The sequence below is a fragment of the Cetorhinus maximus genome, chromosome 6 (genome assembly GCF_964194155.1).
Source record: "Cetorhinus maximus chromosome 6, sCetMax3.hap1.1, whole genome shotgun sequence".
Taxonomy (NCBI): domain Eukaryota; kingdom Metazoa; phylum Chordata; class Chondrichthyes; order Lamniformes; family Cetorhinidae; genus Cetorhinus; species Cetorhinus maximus.
Genome location: NC_135884.1, coordinates 25,688,738 through 25,709,374, shown reverse-complemented (window position 1 = coordinate 25,709,374; position 20,637 = coordinate 25,688,738). Strand labels below are relative to the sequence as shown.

General features: G+C 37.1%; 1 protein-coding gene across 5 annotated transcripts in view; it reads left to right on the top strand.

The window, feature by feature from the left end:
- iqsec1b (IQ motif and Sec7 domain ArfGEF 1b) overlaps nt 1-16,009 on the top strand; it is a 511,299-nt gene extending 495,290 nt beyond the window's left edge. For 4 of the 5 annotated variants that reach the window (XM_078543453.1, XM_078543454.1, XM_078543455.1 and 1 more), the window contains 6 exons: nt 1,111-1,236; nt 8,419-8,518; nt 8,669-8,830; nt 9,108-9,284; nt 11,152-11,201; nt 14,598-16,003. In XM_078543453.1, coding sequence (XP_078399579.1) covers nt 1,111-1,236; nt 8,419-8,518; nt 8,669-8,830; nt 9,108-9,284; nt 11,152-11,201; nt 14,598-15,185 — 1,203 coding nt within the window. In that variant the 3' untranslated portion in view covers nt 15,186-16,003. Of the gene's footprint in view, nt 1-1,110; nt 1,237-8,418; nt 8,519-8,668; nt 8,831-9,107; nt 9,285-11,151; nt 11,202-14,597 lie in introns of all 5 variants that reach the window. The other variant, XM_078543457.1, reaches the window with a different exon arrangement.
- The last annotated feature ends 4,628 nt before the right edge of the window (nt 16,010-20,637 follow it).

Genomic DNA, 20,637 nt, shown 5'->3' with positions numbered 1-20,637 from the left:
GGAGGTGGGGAGAGGGATTTAAGAGGACTGTAAAATAAAGAACAAACTTGCCCAAGTTTGGGACAATACCCAGGCAGCATCTTTGGAGAGATGAAAGGTCATTGATCTGAAACTTAAACTATGTTTCTCTCTCCATAGATGCTGCCTAACCTGCTGAGTATTCCTAGCATTTTCTCTTTTTGTCTCTGATTTCTAACATCCGCAGTATTTTACTTTTATACACAGTTGGTTACCCTGTTCACACATGTCCCAGATCCACATATACCTCATTATATGAGGTATAAATATTAGTCAAAAATTGGGGGCAAACTCCTGTGCTTTTCTTTGAATAGCACCTTGGATCTATTACATCCACATGAGAGGATAGAAAGGGCCTCAGTTTAATGTCTCACCTGAAAGATTTAGGAATCCAGGGTTACCTTTGCATTCCAGAGTGATCCTTGATTCGTGAGCAGTTTTGGAAGAGGAGTACAGCACCTTTATATCCAGTTCCAGTACAGAACAGGCTTCTCTCATTTACCTTTGTCACTAGGCAAGGTTTGGGAATGTTTTATTTAATGTTTCATCTTGGAATTTCTCAGGGTCTTAACCTCTAGGCAAAGGTACAAGGATGCACACTAGAATGAAGCATTTATAGACAACCAGTGTAGAAAGATCTGATGGTATACGATACAAAATTAAAGGAGTAGGAATAATTGGATGATATACATTTCTATTTGACCGTGGAGGTCAAACTTCTTCAAAGAATGTGAAAGAATATGCATGTAGTTAACAATGTACCATTCTTGAAAGAAAACAGAAGTCTGTAGAAATAGAAAAATAGTTTTCTGTGAAAAGGAAGCATTGATGTGTAAGGTTCCTGTGAAAGTTGACATGGTGATTTATGTGCTAACATATTTTGTGACCAACATTGAATCTAGACAATAAATTTGGTGTAGTTGAAAGTTTTTATGGCAACAAAGTTTATCCTGGTTTTTGAATATTTAAGTTTTAAACATATCCACAGCACCTTGATAGATTCCTCAACATAAACCTCCAGGTGATCTGCATGACATCTGTTCTGACAATATGAATGGTATTGAAATTCTCTGCTGATCTTTGCCATTTCAGGTACTTTCCCTACCCCATCGAAGATTAGTCTGCTACTGCCGATTATTTGAGGTTCCAGATCCCAACAAGCCACAGAAACTTGGTTTACATCAGCGAGAAATCTTCTTGTTTAATGACCTCCTTGTGGTATGTAATCATTTAACTTCATTAAAAGGATTCAACTGGATGCTAAAATATGCTTTAACCGGGCCTCACTCCTATTAATCGTAAAACATTTTCTTAGTGCAGTTCATTATAATGTCATTTCCATCTTCAGATAATTCTGGGACCTCATTCTGGCAAACTTGAACTTAATTCCTCCGGGGCATTCCTTTGATTGGTATTGGAATAAATCAACAGTGCTCAAATATTAGAATAAAAAGAAATTCTATCTTAGGTGGCAATTGAGTTAAGTTTTCCGTTTCTAACTAAATGTTCTGTGCTAAAAGGCTATTGATCCACCATCAAAGATTGGCAGATAGTTTTGAAAACCCAGTGTCACCAAATAGCGGAGCATTTTTATACATGTTGAAGCTTCCAATATATAATTGAAAAATAAGGCAAATTTATCACCAATGGCCCATCCCTCATTTCTGACCCTTTGCAATAAAGGCAGACACACCATTTGTCTTCCTGATTGCTTGTTGTGCTAGCATGTTAACATTTTGATTCGTGCACAAAGGTACCCAAATCTCTCTCAATATCAACATTTGCAGTCCCTCACCTTTTTAAAAAAATATATTTTTCCATTCTTACTACCAAACTGGACAGTTTCACAATTCCTCACATTATGCTGCCACGTTCTTACCCACTCACTTAACCTGCCTATATCCATCTGCAGACTGTTTGCGTCATCTTCAAAGCTCACTTTCTCACCTAGCTTTGTATCTTCAGCAAACTTAGATATATTACACTTGCTCCCCTCTACTAATTCATTGATATAGATTGTAAATAGCTGAGGCCCAAGCATTGATGTGTGCAGTGCTCAATAGTTACAATCTACCATCTCAGAATTGTTACAATGCAGAAGGAGGCCATTCGGCCCATCATGTCTACACTGGCTCTCTAAATGAGCTTTATGACTTAATGCCATTCTCCTGCCTTTTCCCCTACATTTGCACCTTGTTTCTATTCAAATAATCATCTATTTCCCTCTTGAATGCCTCAGTTGAACCTGCCTCCACCACACTTCCAGGCAGTGGGCAGAATTTAGCCCTTGGTGGGCGTGCGGGCCCCACCGGCTCGACGACGGGCTGACAGCCGACTCCCGCCGCCGAAATGGGGCCCACCGCCATTTTAAATGGGCGGGCCATTAAGGCCTGCCCAACAGGAAGCGCTATGCACTTCCTGTGCGGGGAGTGGAGGGAATCCCCAGCTGTCAAAGAGCGCACTGCTCCCTGAGGCAAAGTGCTGTTGCAGGGAGATTAGTGACAGTGTAAAAAACATAAAAAATAGAAAAATAAAAATATTATTAACATGTCCCCCTCGTGACAATGTCACACGAGATGGGACATGTTAATAAATATCACATTACATTTACTAAAGTTTTTAAAAAGGAACATGAAACCTCATCCCGCCAGTGGATGAGGTTTCATGTATTATCAGAAGCCCGCTGGGGCTCCTGGCCTGCCCGCCAGCCTTAAGGTTGGATGGGCAGGGCCTTTAATTACTTTAATTACCCTGTCAATGGCCTCAATTGGCCATTGACAGGTCAGTGGGCAGACAGCTGATTTCGCTGTCCGTCTGCCTTCCTGAAAATTTAAAGGGACCGGCATGATGTCAGAGGTTCCTCCTGATGTCATCCCGCGTCATTTTCCCGTCGGTGAGCGGGCCCTGCCCCCAAATCGCCGATGGGAAAATTCTGGCCAGTATATTCCAGACTGGAACCACTCGCTGTGTGAAAACGTTTTTCCTCGCATCACATTTGTTTTTGCAAGTCACTTTAAATCTGTGCCCTCGTGGTCTTGACCCTTATACGAGCGGGAACAGTTTCTCCCCATCTATCCAGCCCCCACATGACTTTGAACACTTCTATCAAATCTCCTCTTAGCCTTCTCCTCTCCAAGGAGAACAGTCTTAACCTCTCCAATCTATCTTCATAACTTAAGTTTCTCATCCCTAGAACCATTCTTGTAAACCTCTTATGCACTCTCTCAATATATTCACATCCTTTCTATAGCGTGGCACCCAGAACTGTACACAATACTCCAGCTGGGGTCTAACTAGTGTCTTACATAAGCGCAGCATTACCTCCTTGCTCTTGTATTCTATGCCCCTGTTAATAAAGCCCAGGATACTGTTTGCTTTATTAACTGCACTCTCCACCTGCCTGCCATTTAGAATGATCTATGCAATATACACCCACATCCCTCTGCTCCTGCACCTCATTAAGAATTATACCCCTTATTTTATATTGTCTGTCCATGTCCTTCCTACCCCAAAATGCATTACCTCACACTTCTCTGCATTGAACTTCATCTGCCACCTGTCTGCCCACTCCACCAACTTGTCTTTGTCCTTTTGAAGTTCTACACTGTCCTGCTCACAGTTTACAATTCTCCCAAGTTTTGTAACATCCGCAAACTTTGAAATTGTCCCCTGCACACCAAAATCTAGATCATTTGTGTATATCAGGAAAAGCAAGGGTCCCAATACCGCTGGGGAACTCCACTAACAAACCTTCCTCCAGCCCAAAAAATAGCCATTGCCATTGCCCTGTTTCCTATTTTTCAGCCAATTTGGTATCCACATTGCTACTGTCCCTTTTATTCCATGAGCGATAACTTTTCTCACAAGTCTGACTTGTTTATTCCTACTCTCTGTTCACTGTCCATTAACCAATCCTTAATTCATGCTTATACATTACCACCAATCCCATGAGTTCTAACTTTGTGCAACAATCTCTTGTGTGGCACCTTATCCAATGCCTTCTGAAAATCCAAATATACTATACCCATTGCTATTACCACCCTCCATCCCCCACTTATTTACCCTGCTAGTTACACCCTCAAAACACTAACAGATTTGTCAAACACAATTTTCCTCTCAAAAATGTGTTGATTCTGCTGATCATTTTATGATTTTCTAAGTGCCATTTTACCCCATCCCTAACAATAGAATTTAGCATTTTCTCTACAACTGGTGCCTGGCTAACTGACCAAGAGTTCTCTGTTTTCTCTCTCCTTTGTTTTGTGAACAGTGGGGTTACATTTTCTACCTTTCAGTACATGGAAATTCTGGAAGATCAAAACCAATCTCTGCTGCTACCTCTATTAAATCCCTATATTGTAGGACATTAAGTCCAGGGGCTTTATAGACCTTTAGTCCCATTCAGTTTTTCTAGTTCTTTGATATTAATCACTTTTAAGTTCCTCACTTCCACTGGACATTGGTTCCCTACAATTTCATGTACATTCTACTTTATCCAGCTCATCCCTCATACTTACATAATTGGCTTTGTTTAAATTTAAGACCCTAGTTTTGGATTTAACCACTTCACACTCAAACTCAATAGGAAATTCATCATACTATGATCAGCTTTCCACAAAGGATCCTACACTATAAAAGTACGAATTAACCCTGTTTCGTTACACATATCAAATAATTAACAGTAGAATGAGGAGTGAGAGGAACCTTGCAATACATTTATATGCTATTGAAATGTACAGAATGCTTTTACAAGACAAGTAAAATGAGTATTAGAATATCTTAATGTTGAAATTATTCTTCCACGTTCCACGGATGACTAACGGAGAGAAAAGCCTATTTTTCCTTTCACTGCCCATAGCTTTGCACAATTCTGGTTGATCAGGCCAGTAGTATGGGAGAGAGATGTTTTTGTGCCCAGACAAAATTAAAATAAGAATCTGCTTTGCTTGAGATTGTTTCTGATGAGCGATTAATTATTAGTGTGTTCAGCTTTAGAAAAAATGGTGACAGTTAACTAATCGCTCTGTTAGAAAACAGTAATTAAAACCATCCTAATATTCATATCGGAGCGAATCCATCTCCATTAAACATTTTAAAGAACAGTGTAATAACTTGGTATTCACAGCATGTTGTATGTATTTGTAAAGGTCACCAATTGTGTACTGTGTTATTGAAATACATTTAAAGCAATTATAGGGTCGTTAAATTATATGGAATCAGGATATTGAAATTAAGATTATTAAATTGTTTCACTATCTGGGTTCTATTTAAATTCAAATTTCTGTAACATGTTATACTTGATACCTTTTTGATTTTTTTCCCGCTGACTTTTGATCATTTAGATTTTTTTGTATCCGTTATGCCGAGAAACACCTACAAGTCAGTTTCATAACAGTATCATTCCACTTAGCTTGAATGCTTCTCATCAAAAATCAGCCGCGAAGGGACATTTAAGTCGATCGTAATTTTTTGTGACATTTGTTACTTTGTAGAAGTGCTTCTCACTTTGTAAAGCCAAGAGTAATTATGAAGTTTCATAAAGAAGAATTGGTAGAGTCATGTGCTCAGTTAAAATTTTTGTGTCTCCCTTCACCAAGAGAAATATAATGGTATGAAACTGATTTATTCCATCTTTGCTAGTAGCTTTGGTGATCTGACTGTGTGCAAGTTTCTTTTGAAAGCACAGGACAAAACATTTCATAAATACAGACTATTAAACCTTGAAATTATCATCCCTGTTTCATAAATATTAACATTTTTACAACTGAAAGAAGTTCTAAAGCAAGATTTCCTATCTACTGTAAGACAGGTTTACTGCAAATAACAAAAAAATTGTAATAAATCATTTCTAGATTTTAAGCAAAGCAAGGGAATTACATTAGGAACATAGGAGCCAGCTGTAGGCCATTCAGTCCTTCAAGCCTGTTCTGCTATTCAACAAAATCATGGCTGATCTGCGTTCTAACTTCACATGCATCCATAGATTAAAAGGCTTTCCAATTCAAATTGAGAGAAACTGTGTTTCAGCCTTTGCTCAGGTGCCTAATCAATTATTTCAATCTGCCTAGATGCAGAAGTACTGGCTGAAAGAACATCTGTTCTTAGATATGTGCATATTGACGAGGCAAATCAAGTTCAGAATACCACCAATGAATATCAATATTTGCCAGTCAAAGGTCGTAAGACAACTTTACTTGGTAGTGCACCATTTTTAGTCATGATATCAGATTAGGTAATAGGATGTTTGTTTCTATTTTTGAAGGTTAGATTTGTCTAATTTTAACTATTAAATTAGAGTGTATACAGCAAATTCCAGGTTAATTGATTGATAAGATAGAGTAATCCCTATATCAGTGCCTTTTCACCTCATATTGGACATTCAACAGGATGTACAGAATCCTATTCAGAACATTCTGCTCCTTAAAGTGTTTGAATCAAACTTTGGTGGCAGAAGAAATGTCCCAAAGTGCTTCATAACCAATGAAATACATCAAAATCGTAGTCAATATTATGTAGGCAAACACTGCAGTCAATTTGCACATACAGCAAATGAGATGCATGAAAAATTGATCTGTTTTTGGTGGTCGAGGGAGTAATTTAAGCCAACGCACCTTAAGAACCGCAGTTCTTGGAATAGTGCCGAGGGATCTCTTTTATCCACTTAAGTTGCAGGAACCGAGAGTGGGCTCTTGGGCAGTGCAAATCTCCATTGAATTATAGTATGTGTTCCAGATCTGGATTAGAGCCTGGCCCACAGATTTTGACTCTGCAGTGAGCGTTTTGGCAATTGAGGCAGATGAAGAATGATGTTCATGTCGGTTGTCTTGGAACAGCATAGAACAAAAGCACTTTTTTTTCAACAGCAGATTTAATTTATCTTCCCCTGGTCTAGGACACACATTTTTCCCTTCGCTGATAAGGAAATAGCAAGGCCTCTTGTTGAAAATCTAAACATTCAAATTGGTTGTTTTTTGTACAATATATTAAAAGGGGAAATTATCATTTTTTCAGAATATTTTGCAAACCTTTGATAAATGTAATCTGAAAGCATTGTTTTTAAGATAGCAGTGGGTGTGGTTGTGGCACAGTGATGTACAGAATTAAACCACGAAGGGTGATGCAAATAGCAGGGGCTTCTTAATACAACCATGACAGTTCCATGTGAATGTATGGATTAGAAATATAAAGAGACTTTCATCTTTTGCAGATTATTCACTGATGGCTTCCCTTTGTTTTTTCAGAGGTTCAATATAAGTTCGCAATTTCTCTTTTTGGGCTTGGTTTCCTTTTCATTTGGCTTGTTTTTAATTTATAAACATGTAGTAATTATGGTTTTGTTTAGTGTGTAATATGCCTTTAAGAAAAACATTGTTAAGGAAGATCACATAATCTGTAGTAACCAATAAGAGATTAGCCTGGGCTACCCTCAGCAGCCAGTGTTGAGATAGAGTTGGAGTTGAAAGCACACGTAGTTGCTGCTGAGTGTATTGTAAATAAACTTAATACTCCAGCCAAGAAGTGTCTGCAGATTAACTCTATCATTAAAGTGCAACTCGGCCACCCTTACAACAAAATATGATGATTATGTTGGCATCTAACATCCTATTTGGATTCATGATAACCTCTTTAGGGTATGCCTTCACTCTGAGTGATTACTGTATTTGCTTTCCAGTTGAACACCTATATTTTTTCTTTTGATAATTCAGATTTTTTAAATAATTACATAACAAAAAAATGTTTGGATTCCAAAAATCAATTAAAAAAAAACTGAAAATGCAAATGATTTGCTAAAGTTCAGTAGGAAGATTATAGGACAATGCTTAAGGGTTCAGCTGATAGGAAGTAAATCTTTGAGCAATTTTTGAACTTTAGGAATTACAGTTTGCAATACATTTGCTAATATGAAGTTTACATCAATCTGCAATAGTTTCCAAAATCGTGTACCACCTATCAATACTTTGATCACTCGGGATTTTTATGACGATTTTACTACTGTCAGTAAAGTGACACGAATAACTGAATTTCAGATATTGGTTTCATCCCTGATTTGATGACAGATGGGAAGTTTCATCATAAGAAAATGGGGAGTATGTGTGTTTGTGCAAACCTAATCTGTAAATGGACTTTTGACGAGTAGCACAGTTCAAGTGTGTGCAAACATGAAGTAAGGAATGTAAGGACATCATTTAAAAATACTGACTGATATGTTTACGAATAGTTGAGGACTTATGAAGGTCAACATAAATGAAAGGTTTGATTATGAAATCTTCCCTTCATAGAATGAGTTGAGAATCTGAGACTGCCCATTCAGTAGCCAACATGCTACAACCACATTGAAATCATGTTGGTCACTTAATTTCTGCATGATCAGTTTATAACCTCAAATTTTTTTTTGTCTAGGTTACAAAGATATTTCAAAAGAAGAAAAATTCAGTGACATACAGCTTCCGGCAATCCTTTTCCTTGTATGGGATACAAGTTCTTCTCTTTGAAAACCAGTGTAAGGACTCGAGCAACTTTCAGTCTGCTTTTTCAAACCCTTAAACATAAATAAAATCTTCTAGAAACCATTATAACTTTGCTGGTGATGGTTCATGTATTGTAATAAATAAAATTTCCAACATATGAAGTATTCCTTTGTTTTTCTTAGATTACCCAAATGGAATCCGACTTACTTCCGCTATTTCCGGCGCTGACATCAAAGTCCTGATTAATTTCAATGCCCCCAACCCGCAGGATCGCAAAAAATTCACTGATGATCTACGCGAGTCTATTGCAGAAGTTCAAGAGATGGAAAAGTACAGAATAGAATGTAAGTACAAAATTGTATCAAATCACCTTTTTGTCAGTGTACATTTTTTATTTCAGGGTGTGAACTGCAATAGATTTGAATTCATTGGCTTCAAATTGCAAATCTGCCTTGACTATCATTTTGCTAGCTGAAGTATTTTAATATTGAAATATGAATACTGAAATTTTGCAAAACTAAAACAATCATACCTTTCAAGGCATCTCTTGTATTAATCTGTCGCAGTTGTCCATTCTCATCATACACTGTCAGGAAATATAATTTGACATTTTATCTTCAGCTGAACTAGAAAAACAGAAAGGAATTGTACGCCCAAGTATCTCTCAGAGCTCAGGCCTGAAAAAGGAACCTGGTATTGGCACATTAAGCAGGACCAGTCTGGATGACAGTTATACCACTGGAGAGGGGTTAAAAAGGACTGCACTCAGTAGTTCCCTCAGGGACCTCTCAGAAGCAGGTAAGAAGCTAGCTGTTTATTGTAATTTTTCTTATTGTGTTGAAAAGCTAAATATAATTCTGCTGTTGCTTGACCAGTTGAAAATGAGGGCTGTTGTGCTGTCGGACAGATGTTGAAGGTCAAACATCATCTTTGAGCAAACTTTTCAACACTGTAGAATGTCATACACTGCATACACATTTGCAATCTGTTCCAGGTTTATTCCAAGAATGATCAAGTATGTTTCCTAATTTTCAGCCTTTGAAGTTGTGTATTAACTTTATTAATGTTGCATATGGACTTGTTTAATCTTCAGCAAATTTGGTACACTCAAGTTTTGAGCAACATCAAAGAATTTGTGTTGTATATTGTGAAATAAATTCTGTTAATAATCAGTACTGACATGCTATTTTATTATGGAAAATATGAGGCTGTTATTTGAAGCACACTCATGTTGCATATTTATTTGAAAATATGAGCTTTGACCAGAGCAAACCATTTAGGTTTAGTATTGTCGGATGGAGAATCCAGAAATATACACTGCAGAATCTTAATCTGACTATTTGGATGTATATATTTTAAATAAAATTATTTGATGATTCAAATTTTAAGTCATTGAAATGATCAGAAACATAAACTGCAACTTCCCTGTTGTCAGATTAATAAATTGTGTGATCCAGTCAGTCAGGGAATGTTCTGCTTGGCATAGATTACATTTAGGATAGAGAGGTCCTGTGTAATGTATCTGAATGGGAATTCTATGTGATATGTGCTTGAATCAAGTATACGTTCAACCATTTCAAGTGTATTGTTTTTGTTTAATGTGAGATATAGCAATGTGTAATGTCCAAAACGAAGGGAGCTCCAGGAAAACAGCTTAGTTATTGCGCTTGCTTAGTAATGTTTGGTCTCGAGTCCGTTTGTTTCTTCTCTTTCAAAGTTGATTTTAATTATGGATGTTGCACCGTTATTTTCTCATGTGATATACATTTATCCTCTTAAAGGTGCTGATTTAATAAACGCTAAAATGACTACTTTCCCAAATTAGTCCAGGATCTCTAATCTCTGCTTTTTAAACAAAGAACTTCCATTCTCTGAAAAGACTCAAATACTTCTGATGTTAAACAAAACATTAACATAGAATGTTCAGTTCTACACATCCCACATTTCAGTAAAACATGCCATATTTAGGCAAGGTCATTGGTCACAAGATGGGATTTGCACCTCTTTTGAAGAGACTCTGTCATCTTTCACCATTTGACCTGGGTTCTGCAGGATTCTTATTAGCTATTTTTTCCCAGAGTAGAAAAATGAAATCCACTAGAGGTCCAGTTTTTCACAGATCAATGGATGCTGCTTTAAAAAAAATATAATGCAAAATTACATTAAGGAAAGTTTAGTGATGTGTTCATTCTGTTGCCTCTACTCAGCCACAAATGCTGGTAAAGCTCATCATTTATGTAGCTTCCATGGAAATAAAATAGCCATTACCCATGTTGCTGATGTTTTCTTTTTTTTTTACGTCTGCAGTATGTTTTTATACAATATACACCCGTATTTGTATGAATTCTAAACAACAAACTCAATTTTTAAAACTATAGCATTAATTGTTTGAATCATTTCATTTAAAATGCTAAGTTTTCTCAATCAACAATGAGAGGTAACAATGACGCATTGTTACTTTTAGGTTTTTTGTTAATATATAGACACCCTGCAGCCATCCCCCATATATGCTGTTCAGTTTCCTTCGAGTTTGCCTGCTAGTTCCCAATTAGATGTGCTCAGCTTGTACTGTGTGCAGAGACCCTTTAATATGCATTGGGTACAAAGATGTGGCCCCTGGGTTAATTCTCAGTTTCTAATCTTTGGTATTGCATGTCCTGGGCAGGCAAGCGTGGGCGCCGCAGCAGTGCAGGATCGCTAGACAGCAATATGGAAGTAAGTAGGAAGTAATTGATCTGTAGCTGGATGTATAATGTATATTTTTAAAGCGTTTGTTTTGCATCCTTTTGCTTTCTTCCAACAAGTAACCTGCCTGCCATATAGAATATGCATGTGTGAATTGCTTGCCATGTGCACCTAATGCTCGCGCGCATAGTCAGGCTTCTTGACAAGGCACACCATTGTTGATGGAATAAGCTGAATGTGGTTCTGCTGGCAGCGATGAGTCTGAAGCTTTTGAAATCATCAGCATGTGTAATGCTGAATAAACTAACAAGTGCCATGTTGTAACGTTGGAACATGGACTCAGTTTATTATTTTGCTTTGTATAAGCTGCACTTATACTTTCTCCTTTTGTATTTTATTGGCTATCAGTTTGCAGAATAACACTTAAGATTCTCAGTCAAGGTTTTGAGTTCTTAAGTTGTTAACTTTTTTTTGTTAAAGCACCATTGTGCTTTAGTTGAAAGCATTGTATGGAATCACATAGAAAAACTGGATAGAGTAGATGAACTGATTGTGGATTTCATGAAAATTCATTCATTATCCAAGCATTCACCCACACCTCCCTGCTCCAAATTCATGTATTGCCCATGCATGCTTACAATGTAATGGCATTAAGATTAATAGACTTGCTACTTTAACACAAAATGTCAGTAATTATGTATCCTATTTTTATTTCACTCAAAACCTGTTTTTTTCTTGATGTCCTCAATGATTATTGTTTGTGCAAGTGTCTTTGTTGTGGTAGTCTTGTACATTCCGAAAGGTGGTATTGAAATTTGTTTCTATTTGTAAATGGCTTGTGGCACAGTATGTCCAGTCCATTGGTCCTGTTTCTATTAAATTTCTGAAGTGAACAATTAGACTGTGCATAAATAGGATGCCAGAAGAAAAGCCATGGTGAGGTTCATTTTATTTAAGTGTCTGTTTGTGTTTGTGGAAGAGTTGAAGAAAAATAACTAGCAAATTCATCATGATGTCTGCTGAATTTTGCGATTACTGCTCTCAATGAATCTAGCACACCTGATTCATCCTTTATAAATTTTGCAGCTATATTCCAGACATATATTTCAGCACAGCAAATAGTAATAAAGACAGTGTGTGACTTCACAAAATTGTGCAGCTGAATGCCCTTTGGTCAATATATTAATCAAAAATTAGGAAAATGTTTGAGAGTGTTGCATTTATCTGTTTTCTTAACATGTAGCTAATGACTCCAAAGCTAAAATTATGGAAATTCACACTTGCCAGTCGCCTGGAGCTTCCCAACACACTCATCCAAAACACGGGCAAGGAAGGAAAGGATAAATGAGTTCTGATGGAGGAGGAGAAGTTGGTCCCTTAAGCACTGCTGCTGCTTCCATCTGGGAGGGTCAGCAAAAACACTGGAAAATGTGGCTGGTTAGATAATCCTGCCTTCCTGAATTAAGATAATCAGGAAGTCTTTGGAGACAAAGATGGGGAATCACTACAGAGTAAAAGTATAACATTTTTTGTTTGGTGGGGGTCTGTGATTGAAAAATAACTTAAATGCATTAATTATAAAGGATATAGTTCAGACATCAAATCTGAAAGGTAGAATACTGAAAATTATGATTATATCTTCTGTTGTTTGCCCCCCCTGGACAAAGCAATTCTAATCTTAAAATTTAGCTTTTGTTGACGTTCTAATCCTAATAGGCTGGTGACCATTTTGCTTTCATAACATGAAAATTAGATTTTTTGTAGATTAGGGTCCTTGTTAACTTTATGCGCCGTTATCTGGGAGAAGTTTATATCCAGTCAAAGCCACAATGTATGTTCTGACACAATTATCATAATTTGATAAACAGAATACTTTGAGAGTCCAGTTTTTTTTTTTAATTTCAAAACTCTATATGCTTGTGCATTAACATGTCCCTTACCAAGTTGAGATTGAATGCACTTAAGAGACCAGAGGGAAAGTCACTAATCTTTCAACAGAGTGTTTGGCAAGATTGATGGCAAAGTATTATTGCACTCTAGTTGCATACATCTGTGGCCAATAATTGAGTAGGTACTGCACAATCTGACTGCTTTGGTGTTAAAGTTCAGTCACCCTCAATTAATGAACTTTGCCAGATAGCTACCAAGACATGGGATGATTAAAAAACTGCACTTACATCAGGGTTATCATAAAAAGGCGTTTTACTGAGTGACAAGAATAAAATAGGCTAAGGGAATGGATGATAAGGCATGATTACTGAAAGCTTACTTGAAAAAATTACCCTGAGAAGATTTTTGAAAGTGGAGGGATTGAGGAAGAGGAAATTCAGAGATTAGGGCAAGGCCCTGTCACCAATGGTAAGGTGAAGGAAGAGTAGCTTGTAATAATGGCTAGCATTAAAAGAAATTGAAACAAACACTTGTTAGATCAGGCCTGTTTCCCCCCTCCCTGATAGATAAAAGTGCTGATTTTTAAGATATCGCTCCATCACACTGTCTTCATGAAGTTGAGGATTCCTTAATCCAATTAATTTTCAAATTATCTTAATACAATTGACCTTTAGTCATTAGATAAATCAAGAAATCCACCAATTGGATTAGTTATTGCAAAAGTCCTTTGCAACAAGCCCATATATGTAGCCCACGAGAATCATGGGTTAGCTGTGGACTATGCCTCCTTCACAAGGTTACAGTTACTGCTGTAGATGTGATGTTTAAGTGAAAGCTTCGACTCCAGATGTTGTTTAAACATTCTGGTTTTATTCAAAAGACTGCCTGGCAACATCATGGATGAATACGTTTTCTCTAATCATAGTCAGGAGTTTGTGTTCACTCATGCAATTTTAACAGGATCTGACTGTAGGTTACCCAGGCTTATATGTTACTTGCAAATGCCTTCTATAAACAAAAATAACTTTGAGGTGAACGTAAACTACTTCTGGCACCCACTTCAGATGCTAAGTTTTGAAGGACTCCATTTTTAGTTTTGATTTTTTTTTCTCTGCGAATTACATTTAAAGAAATGAAGATTAGGCTGGAAAAGTGCAAAAAACTTGTTACTTTCCATTCAGTAAATTCTGCCCATAGAGATTTATGTTGAGAGATTATACATCTTTGGTTTAAATCTATTAGCTGCATTAATTAAAAATAAGATGTAGGGAATTTTAGTGTTCCTGAGAAATTCATCATTTAATTAAAAAACCATCCTATTAGTATGTTTCAAATAAGTTACATAAAACCTTATGATACAATGCATAAATAATTTTTCACATTTCATTGAAGAAGGGATCTAATTGTTATAATGATTCATTGGCCTTTGAATGTTATTTGGTCCATAAAAATATATAATAAAATTTTATGTCAGAATGTTTCTGCAAATTACTTTTCAACAGCTTTCTTCAATAAATAATATACTTTTTCTCCTAGGGGTCAGTCATTAACAGTCCTCATGAACGTCGAAGAGCCACCACATCTACACGAGGAGAGTGTCCAATCCGTCCTCACCAGACGTTGTCAAACTCATCATCACTGCTTGGTTCTTTGTTTGGTAGTAAAAGAGGGAAATCCTCTTCCCAGGGTTATTCTGTACCAGGGTCATCTCAGCAGCTTCCGTATCCACCACATCAACAACATTCCTCAGCTGTACATCACCCAGGCCAGACAGAGGTGCAGACACAGCAGCTGCATGCGCTCCACTCCCAATTCTGTCACATGCAACAGACCCAGCCTCTCCCACCTCCTTATCATCACCATCACCACTATCACCCACCTCAACATGCACAACTCCCTCATCAGCATCACCAGCACATACAGCATTCCCAACACGCATCACATTCCCAACACGCTCCCTATGTACAACAACACCCCCATGCAGCTCATCCTCCTGTGCCCACTCCCCATTCCCAGCATCCTACTCACTCTCAGCACCCTCAGCATCTCCATGGCCAGCAAACCCCTTCTGCTCCTGCCAGTAGCAAGACCAAACACACAAGTGGCATCAGCACAATAGTCTAGGTGAAAAGTTAGAACTGAGAACATTGTACACTTAAAATACCACAGAAGCTGCACTAATAGTTGTGAAGACACTTAAATGCAGTGACATATAAATCTGACTTCCTAATTTTAACCAATCAAATTACTACTACGTTCTATAGATAGCATCCGATCAGAGTAACAGAATTCACATTCCCAGTGTAATGTCAGTGAAATACAATAATTGGCTACATCCCTTAGGCTGCTCAGGGGAAAGCTTTCCTTGGTATCGTTTTTTTGCCTTGCTTGAGGCAGATGGGAGCCTTCTGTGCTGCTTACCATACAGTGCTTTTACTATTACACTTCCAGCAGATGTGGCAGCATTCTTTTCTTTTCCTTGGAGTAATGCCTGATAGCTCTTTTATTATTTCAGATGTAGGAGCCTATACCAAAAGAATATGATGTGGATTAAATGATTCTAAACTTGCTTAGTTTATGACACTGGTTTCTGGCAATTGATGAAACCCTTGTGTAAACAGAAGATTGTTATGGTGGCTTTGTTTGAATTTTGTTTTTGGTGATAAAATAATTTAATTGCGCATGGAAAATAATGCTTAGTACCCTGAAGCTGCAAAACAAGCCTCAATTTTAAAAAAAAAAGTCATAGGTTCAGTTACTTTTAGCACAGAAACCTAAACTAAAATTGTGGAATTCTGAGCATTGTTAAACAATTCCAGTATTTATTCAACTGTAGCCCCCTGTAACTAATACATCAAGATTGTAATCTTTATTAAGTGTGCCAACTATATCATCACATACTATTTTAATCAAAATCTGCTTTGTGTATAACATGCATATTTTAATAGAAAAAAATGAAAACCTATTTGACTTATCAGTATTGAAATTAATATAGTGAGCTAACTGAAATTTAGTGCAGTTTGCTATTGAAATGACATCTGGTCATCTGGATTTGGCATCCTTCGTTACAACAGTAATAGCTTATCAGGTGGGAAAAATGAAGGGAATGCATTTAGAGTAGATCCAGATTTATTTCATCCGTTTACACGTGAGAGTCCAGGATAAACAAAAACCCATGTACATATGTGCACTCATGAATATTCAGAAGCCCACTCAGAAATTTGCAGGATAAAGCATTAAAATTCTCAAAGATAAAATTCCTTTTTTTCTTATAAGATAATTTTCAGGAGATAAATATATATATTTTTTTGCTTCAAAGTACATTGCACTCAGCAGGCTGAGTACATCTCTCACTCGCATCACTATCATACTTGTTTTTGAAATTTAAATATGGTCCCTATATTTCAAAAATAGATTGGTGATACCATCTAATATCAAATTATTGCAGCAGACACACTGTTTAAATGAACAGCAATAGTAAGCTTGCAAAATAATATATTCAGTGACAATGTGAGAGGTCTGCTGAAACTGAAGGAACATTTCTGGTTTGGACCATTCTAAGATAAAAGACTAGCTCAGACTAATATTTTTTATTCTGACAACAACAAAATTCACCAAACATAAATACCAGCAAACCTATGAACTGAGCACTTTGTTAGCTGCCATAGTGAGGAAATACAGCAAATAGAGTTTAGCCTTTTTTTAAAGTTTTGTTTCCTGTATGTGCAATATTTTTCTTATAATTATGTACTGAGAAGTGAGAATAAATGTCAGGTTTGTTAATTTAATCATTCTTAAACATCTTGGATCGTGAAGTCTTATCTCTTGGAGTCAGACTGATTCCTGAGATTCTGTTCCTTGCAGTATAAAGAACGATGAGCTCTCAATGAAACAGGCTATCTTGCATGACATTTAATGTTAATATGGTGAGGCTACACTCTACATACTGTATATTTGCAAAATTTCAGTGTTGACATTAAGTATACTTGAGGTAAGATGATCTCATATTAAAATACTTAGACTGTTTCTTCATACTTCGGTATCTATAAGTATAGTCTACCTGTAATCTAAAATCTGTTCCAAAAAAGATCTGGTTGCCATTCTAGATGATAGCGGTGGGAAGGGTTAGCTTCAAGGTCCAGAACCTAGGTAAATTGCACAATAGCTCCTTCATATGAAGACGTGTGTCTGTTACATATACTGTGCATAAATTGTTTGAAATTATCATGATTTTTCATTGTAAATAAAAATGTATTAAATTGGGAATAGTGTGGATTCTTTTTATTTCTACTGCTTAAACACCTGTATAATGAGTTTGTCCGAGCTAATGTTTAGCTGTGCACGTTTTGAGAGTGCTGATATGTAAACAAGTTCAAACACATGGCATATCTGATTTGTCAGAATCAGAATAGACTGCATACTTTCATCAAGATGTGTTTGGTATTCAGCATATATATTTGGCTTATGCAAATAATTTCTACCAGATGATGCCAGATCAAGAAGAATACACTATGTGGCCTGTAATTCACCCACCTTATCTTGCAGACCTGATCTTTTCTGGAATAACCCAAATAATGTGTATTTGTATTTGTTTTTTTAAGTTGAGAATGAAATGTATGACAATGTATTTTTTTGGATAAGATCACTTTAATATTAGTGTACACGTATTGTATTGCTTTGAAGAAGAAAAAAAATGCAACCATCTGATGTCAAATCTTTCCCATCGTGCACTGCATGCTGCAGTAGCTGCTTGTTCCTTGTAACAACAAACTGAAAATCAGCAAATACAAAGTGAAACTCTTGATGTTAGATTACTGTCTCATGTAAAGCTGTGTGTTGCTACAGTCCAGCATGCATTTAGGTTTGTACTCATTGTACAATATCATTTGGCAATGACACTTCTGCCTGCAAATATAAAGAAGTAAATGTGTACATACTCGAAGAATGGAATACCGTATCTCAAGGGTGAGATGGGGAGGGGAGTAGGAAATTAAATAGGTGGTGGGGCTAATGAATAGGCAATCCTTTAATTTGTACATAGTGTGTAAATTAGTACTACAAATATGCCCAGTCACTTCGGGGTTGCAATCCTTCTGTTCCCAAACTACCATATTGCTTAGGTCTGTTGTACATCTGTGGCAGCCCATGCCAAATTGTTTGCTTATTGCAAGTGATGAGTTCTTGAAAACAGACTGTTAGTTAATTTTCAGATGCTTTCAACTATTCATGCATTGCAACTGTTCTACAAGGCTCATGATCCATTTTGTATGTACATGAGGAGAGAGGAGTGCTTTCATTTTATTATGCATTATAGTTGTAAGTAGTATACAACCCTATCCATGTCAAACTATGACTGTGATAATGTGGAGAACGCAAAATAAACCATACAAGATTACTACTTTTGTCCTTTTTTATTTAATGGTTTCCTTGGAATTTTGAAAATACAACAGTTTTGAAGTTGTCTTATTTTCAGACCGTTTTTCATATTTTATAAAAATTCTCTGCTGTTCTAGATATTTGGAATTGTTATAAAATACCACTGCTGTGTCATATTCTTTATTATAATCTTCTCGATAGCAGGTTAGTTTAAACATTCTAATATCCGTAGCCCTTTGAGTCATAGGGATGGATTTCTGTGGAGTTGGAAAGACTCCACAGACCTTTGAAAATGACGGATCTGCAAGACCTGCCCCCATTTCCAACCGATCTAACTTTTGCCAGTAGGGAAGGGAGCGGGGCTTTACTCTCAAGCAGGAAACCTGAACTCAGAAGGGCCGTTTGAACTTCGTTCCGAGTTCAAACATGCCCCATTTTGGCTGGTGCAAGAACCTGTGGCGTGAGAGTCGCAAATTGATGCAGTAAACATAAACACACTTGAAGGATGGATAAGGTCTTTTGAAGCGTCATGATCTGAAGATTTTTTTTAATCCCCATTCTACAAAAATGAAAAAAGAGGCGTAAGCTATCAGTGAGAGTTTAAAAAAGACTCTGCTGGACTACTTTGATTGACAAGCCATCTGGTGCAGGTTAGAAAAAAAACATTTGTTCATGCAATTTCAACAGAGTTTATTGTTGACACTCCCTAAGAGCTATGATGTCATTATGAATGCTTGGCTGAGTTTCAAAAACTACAATTATCTCGGAGTTCTGAGTACATGGTTTGACAGTTTAAATAGGCTATTAAAGGATTAGCTGTCTTTGGCCTGATTAGAAGTTTTTTTTTGTAAGAGATAAACCATTTGACTTAAAAGCTTTGGGTTTCAAGAATGGGATTTTCTTTCACTATCGATGTGTAGGAGTGAGAGCTGTGTTGGGTGGTTACAAGTTTTTGTTATTCATCGCCACGTGGCTCCTGAGGCCTGGCCATGGTAGATACATGGTGAAACAAAAACAGAAATACCTGGAAAAACTCAGCAGGTCTGGCAGCATCGGCGGAGAAGAACAAACTTTGTTCTTCTCCGCCGATGCTGCCAGACCTGCTGAGTTTTTCCAGGTATTTCTGTTTTTGTTTTGGATTTCCAGCATCTGCAGTTTTTTGTTTTTATCTCTGTAGATACATGGTGAGTGGTTGAGGTGGTGGAATGGGGGCAAGAATTGACATGGAGGTTGCATGGGGGAGGATGAAGCAGTTTTAAGGGGTGAGGGCTAGAGGCCTAACAGCTTCTAAACCAGAGTCCCCGAGAACTGAGGTGGGCCTTCTAACCAGCCTGTCGTGGTATTCTCCTGCCTTCATGTCCGCCTGGATCTGCTTTCAGGGTTGGTGGGCATGACACGATCACACCCTGCCTCCCTGGAACAAAACTGGGGCTAATGGGGCCCTTGAAACTGAGGCTGGCCTGCCAAGTCAGGAAATTTCCCAAATCGAGCTATCCACCTCGGTAGTGAAAATTAGGCCCCTAGACTCTACTTTTAACTTATTTAAATTATTGAATGAAAATTCCGTGAATCTTTTCTTTCCCCTCTCTTCACCCCCACCCCGAAGATAATCTAGCCAAATTCCAGACACAAATATATAATTTTACAGCATAAATTTTTTATATTTAGAATCTCATGCCATGCATTATAATCGTGTTCACTGCATTTTAAATAACAATAATGTGTTACTCTCAGTAGTTTGGTTTGGATACTCTTAAGCATGGCTATGGGGTTTCCATATGCATCAACCATCAAGCTGACCAAAAAAAAACTGTAAATATTTTGCTTTTATTTAAGCATCCATTTCACCTGTGCTTTTGCGTTTTATTGTGTGCTTTGAGTTCCTTGGCAAATTTGAAAAATCCTCCATAAACCTCATTGGGAAGTTTCACTAAAACTAAAAAGTGTGCATAAATAGGCAATTTGACACATGCAACAAGATTTCGATTCTGATCATACAACTGAGGCAAAAGCAATTGGAAGCAGAATGGAAAGTCTTGGTCAAAAATTCACTTATGGCTCATAATTTTTGGAGTATGTACATATACTTTATTGAATATAATTGTTCTTATGCATTTAAATTTATTTTCATACCAAATCTTTATTTCTGAAAAGTTATCTTCTCCTTTGAACTCGTACAACAACTTGCCACTTGTGAATT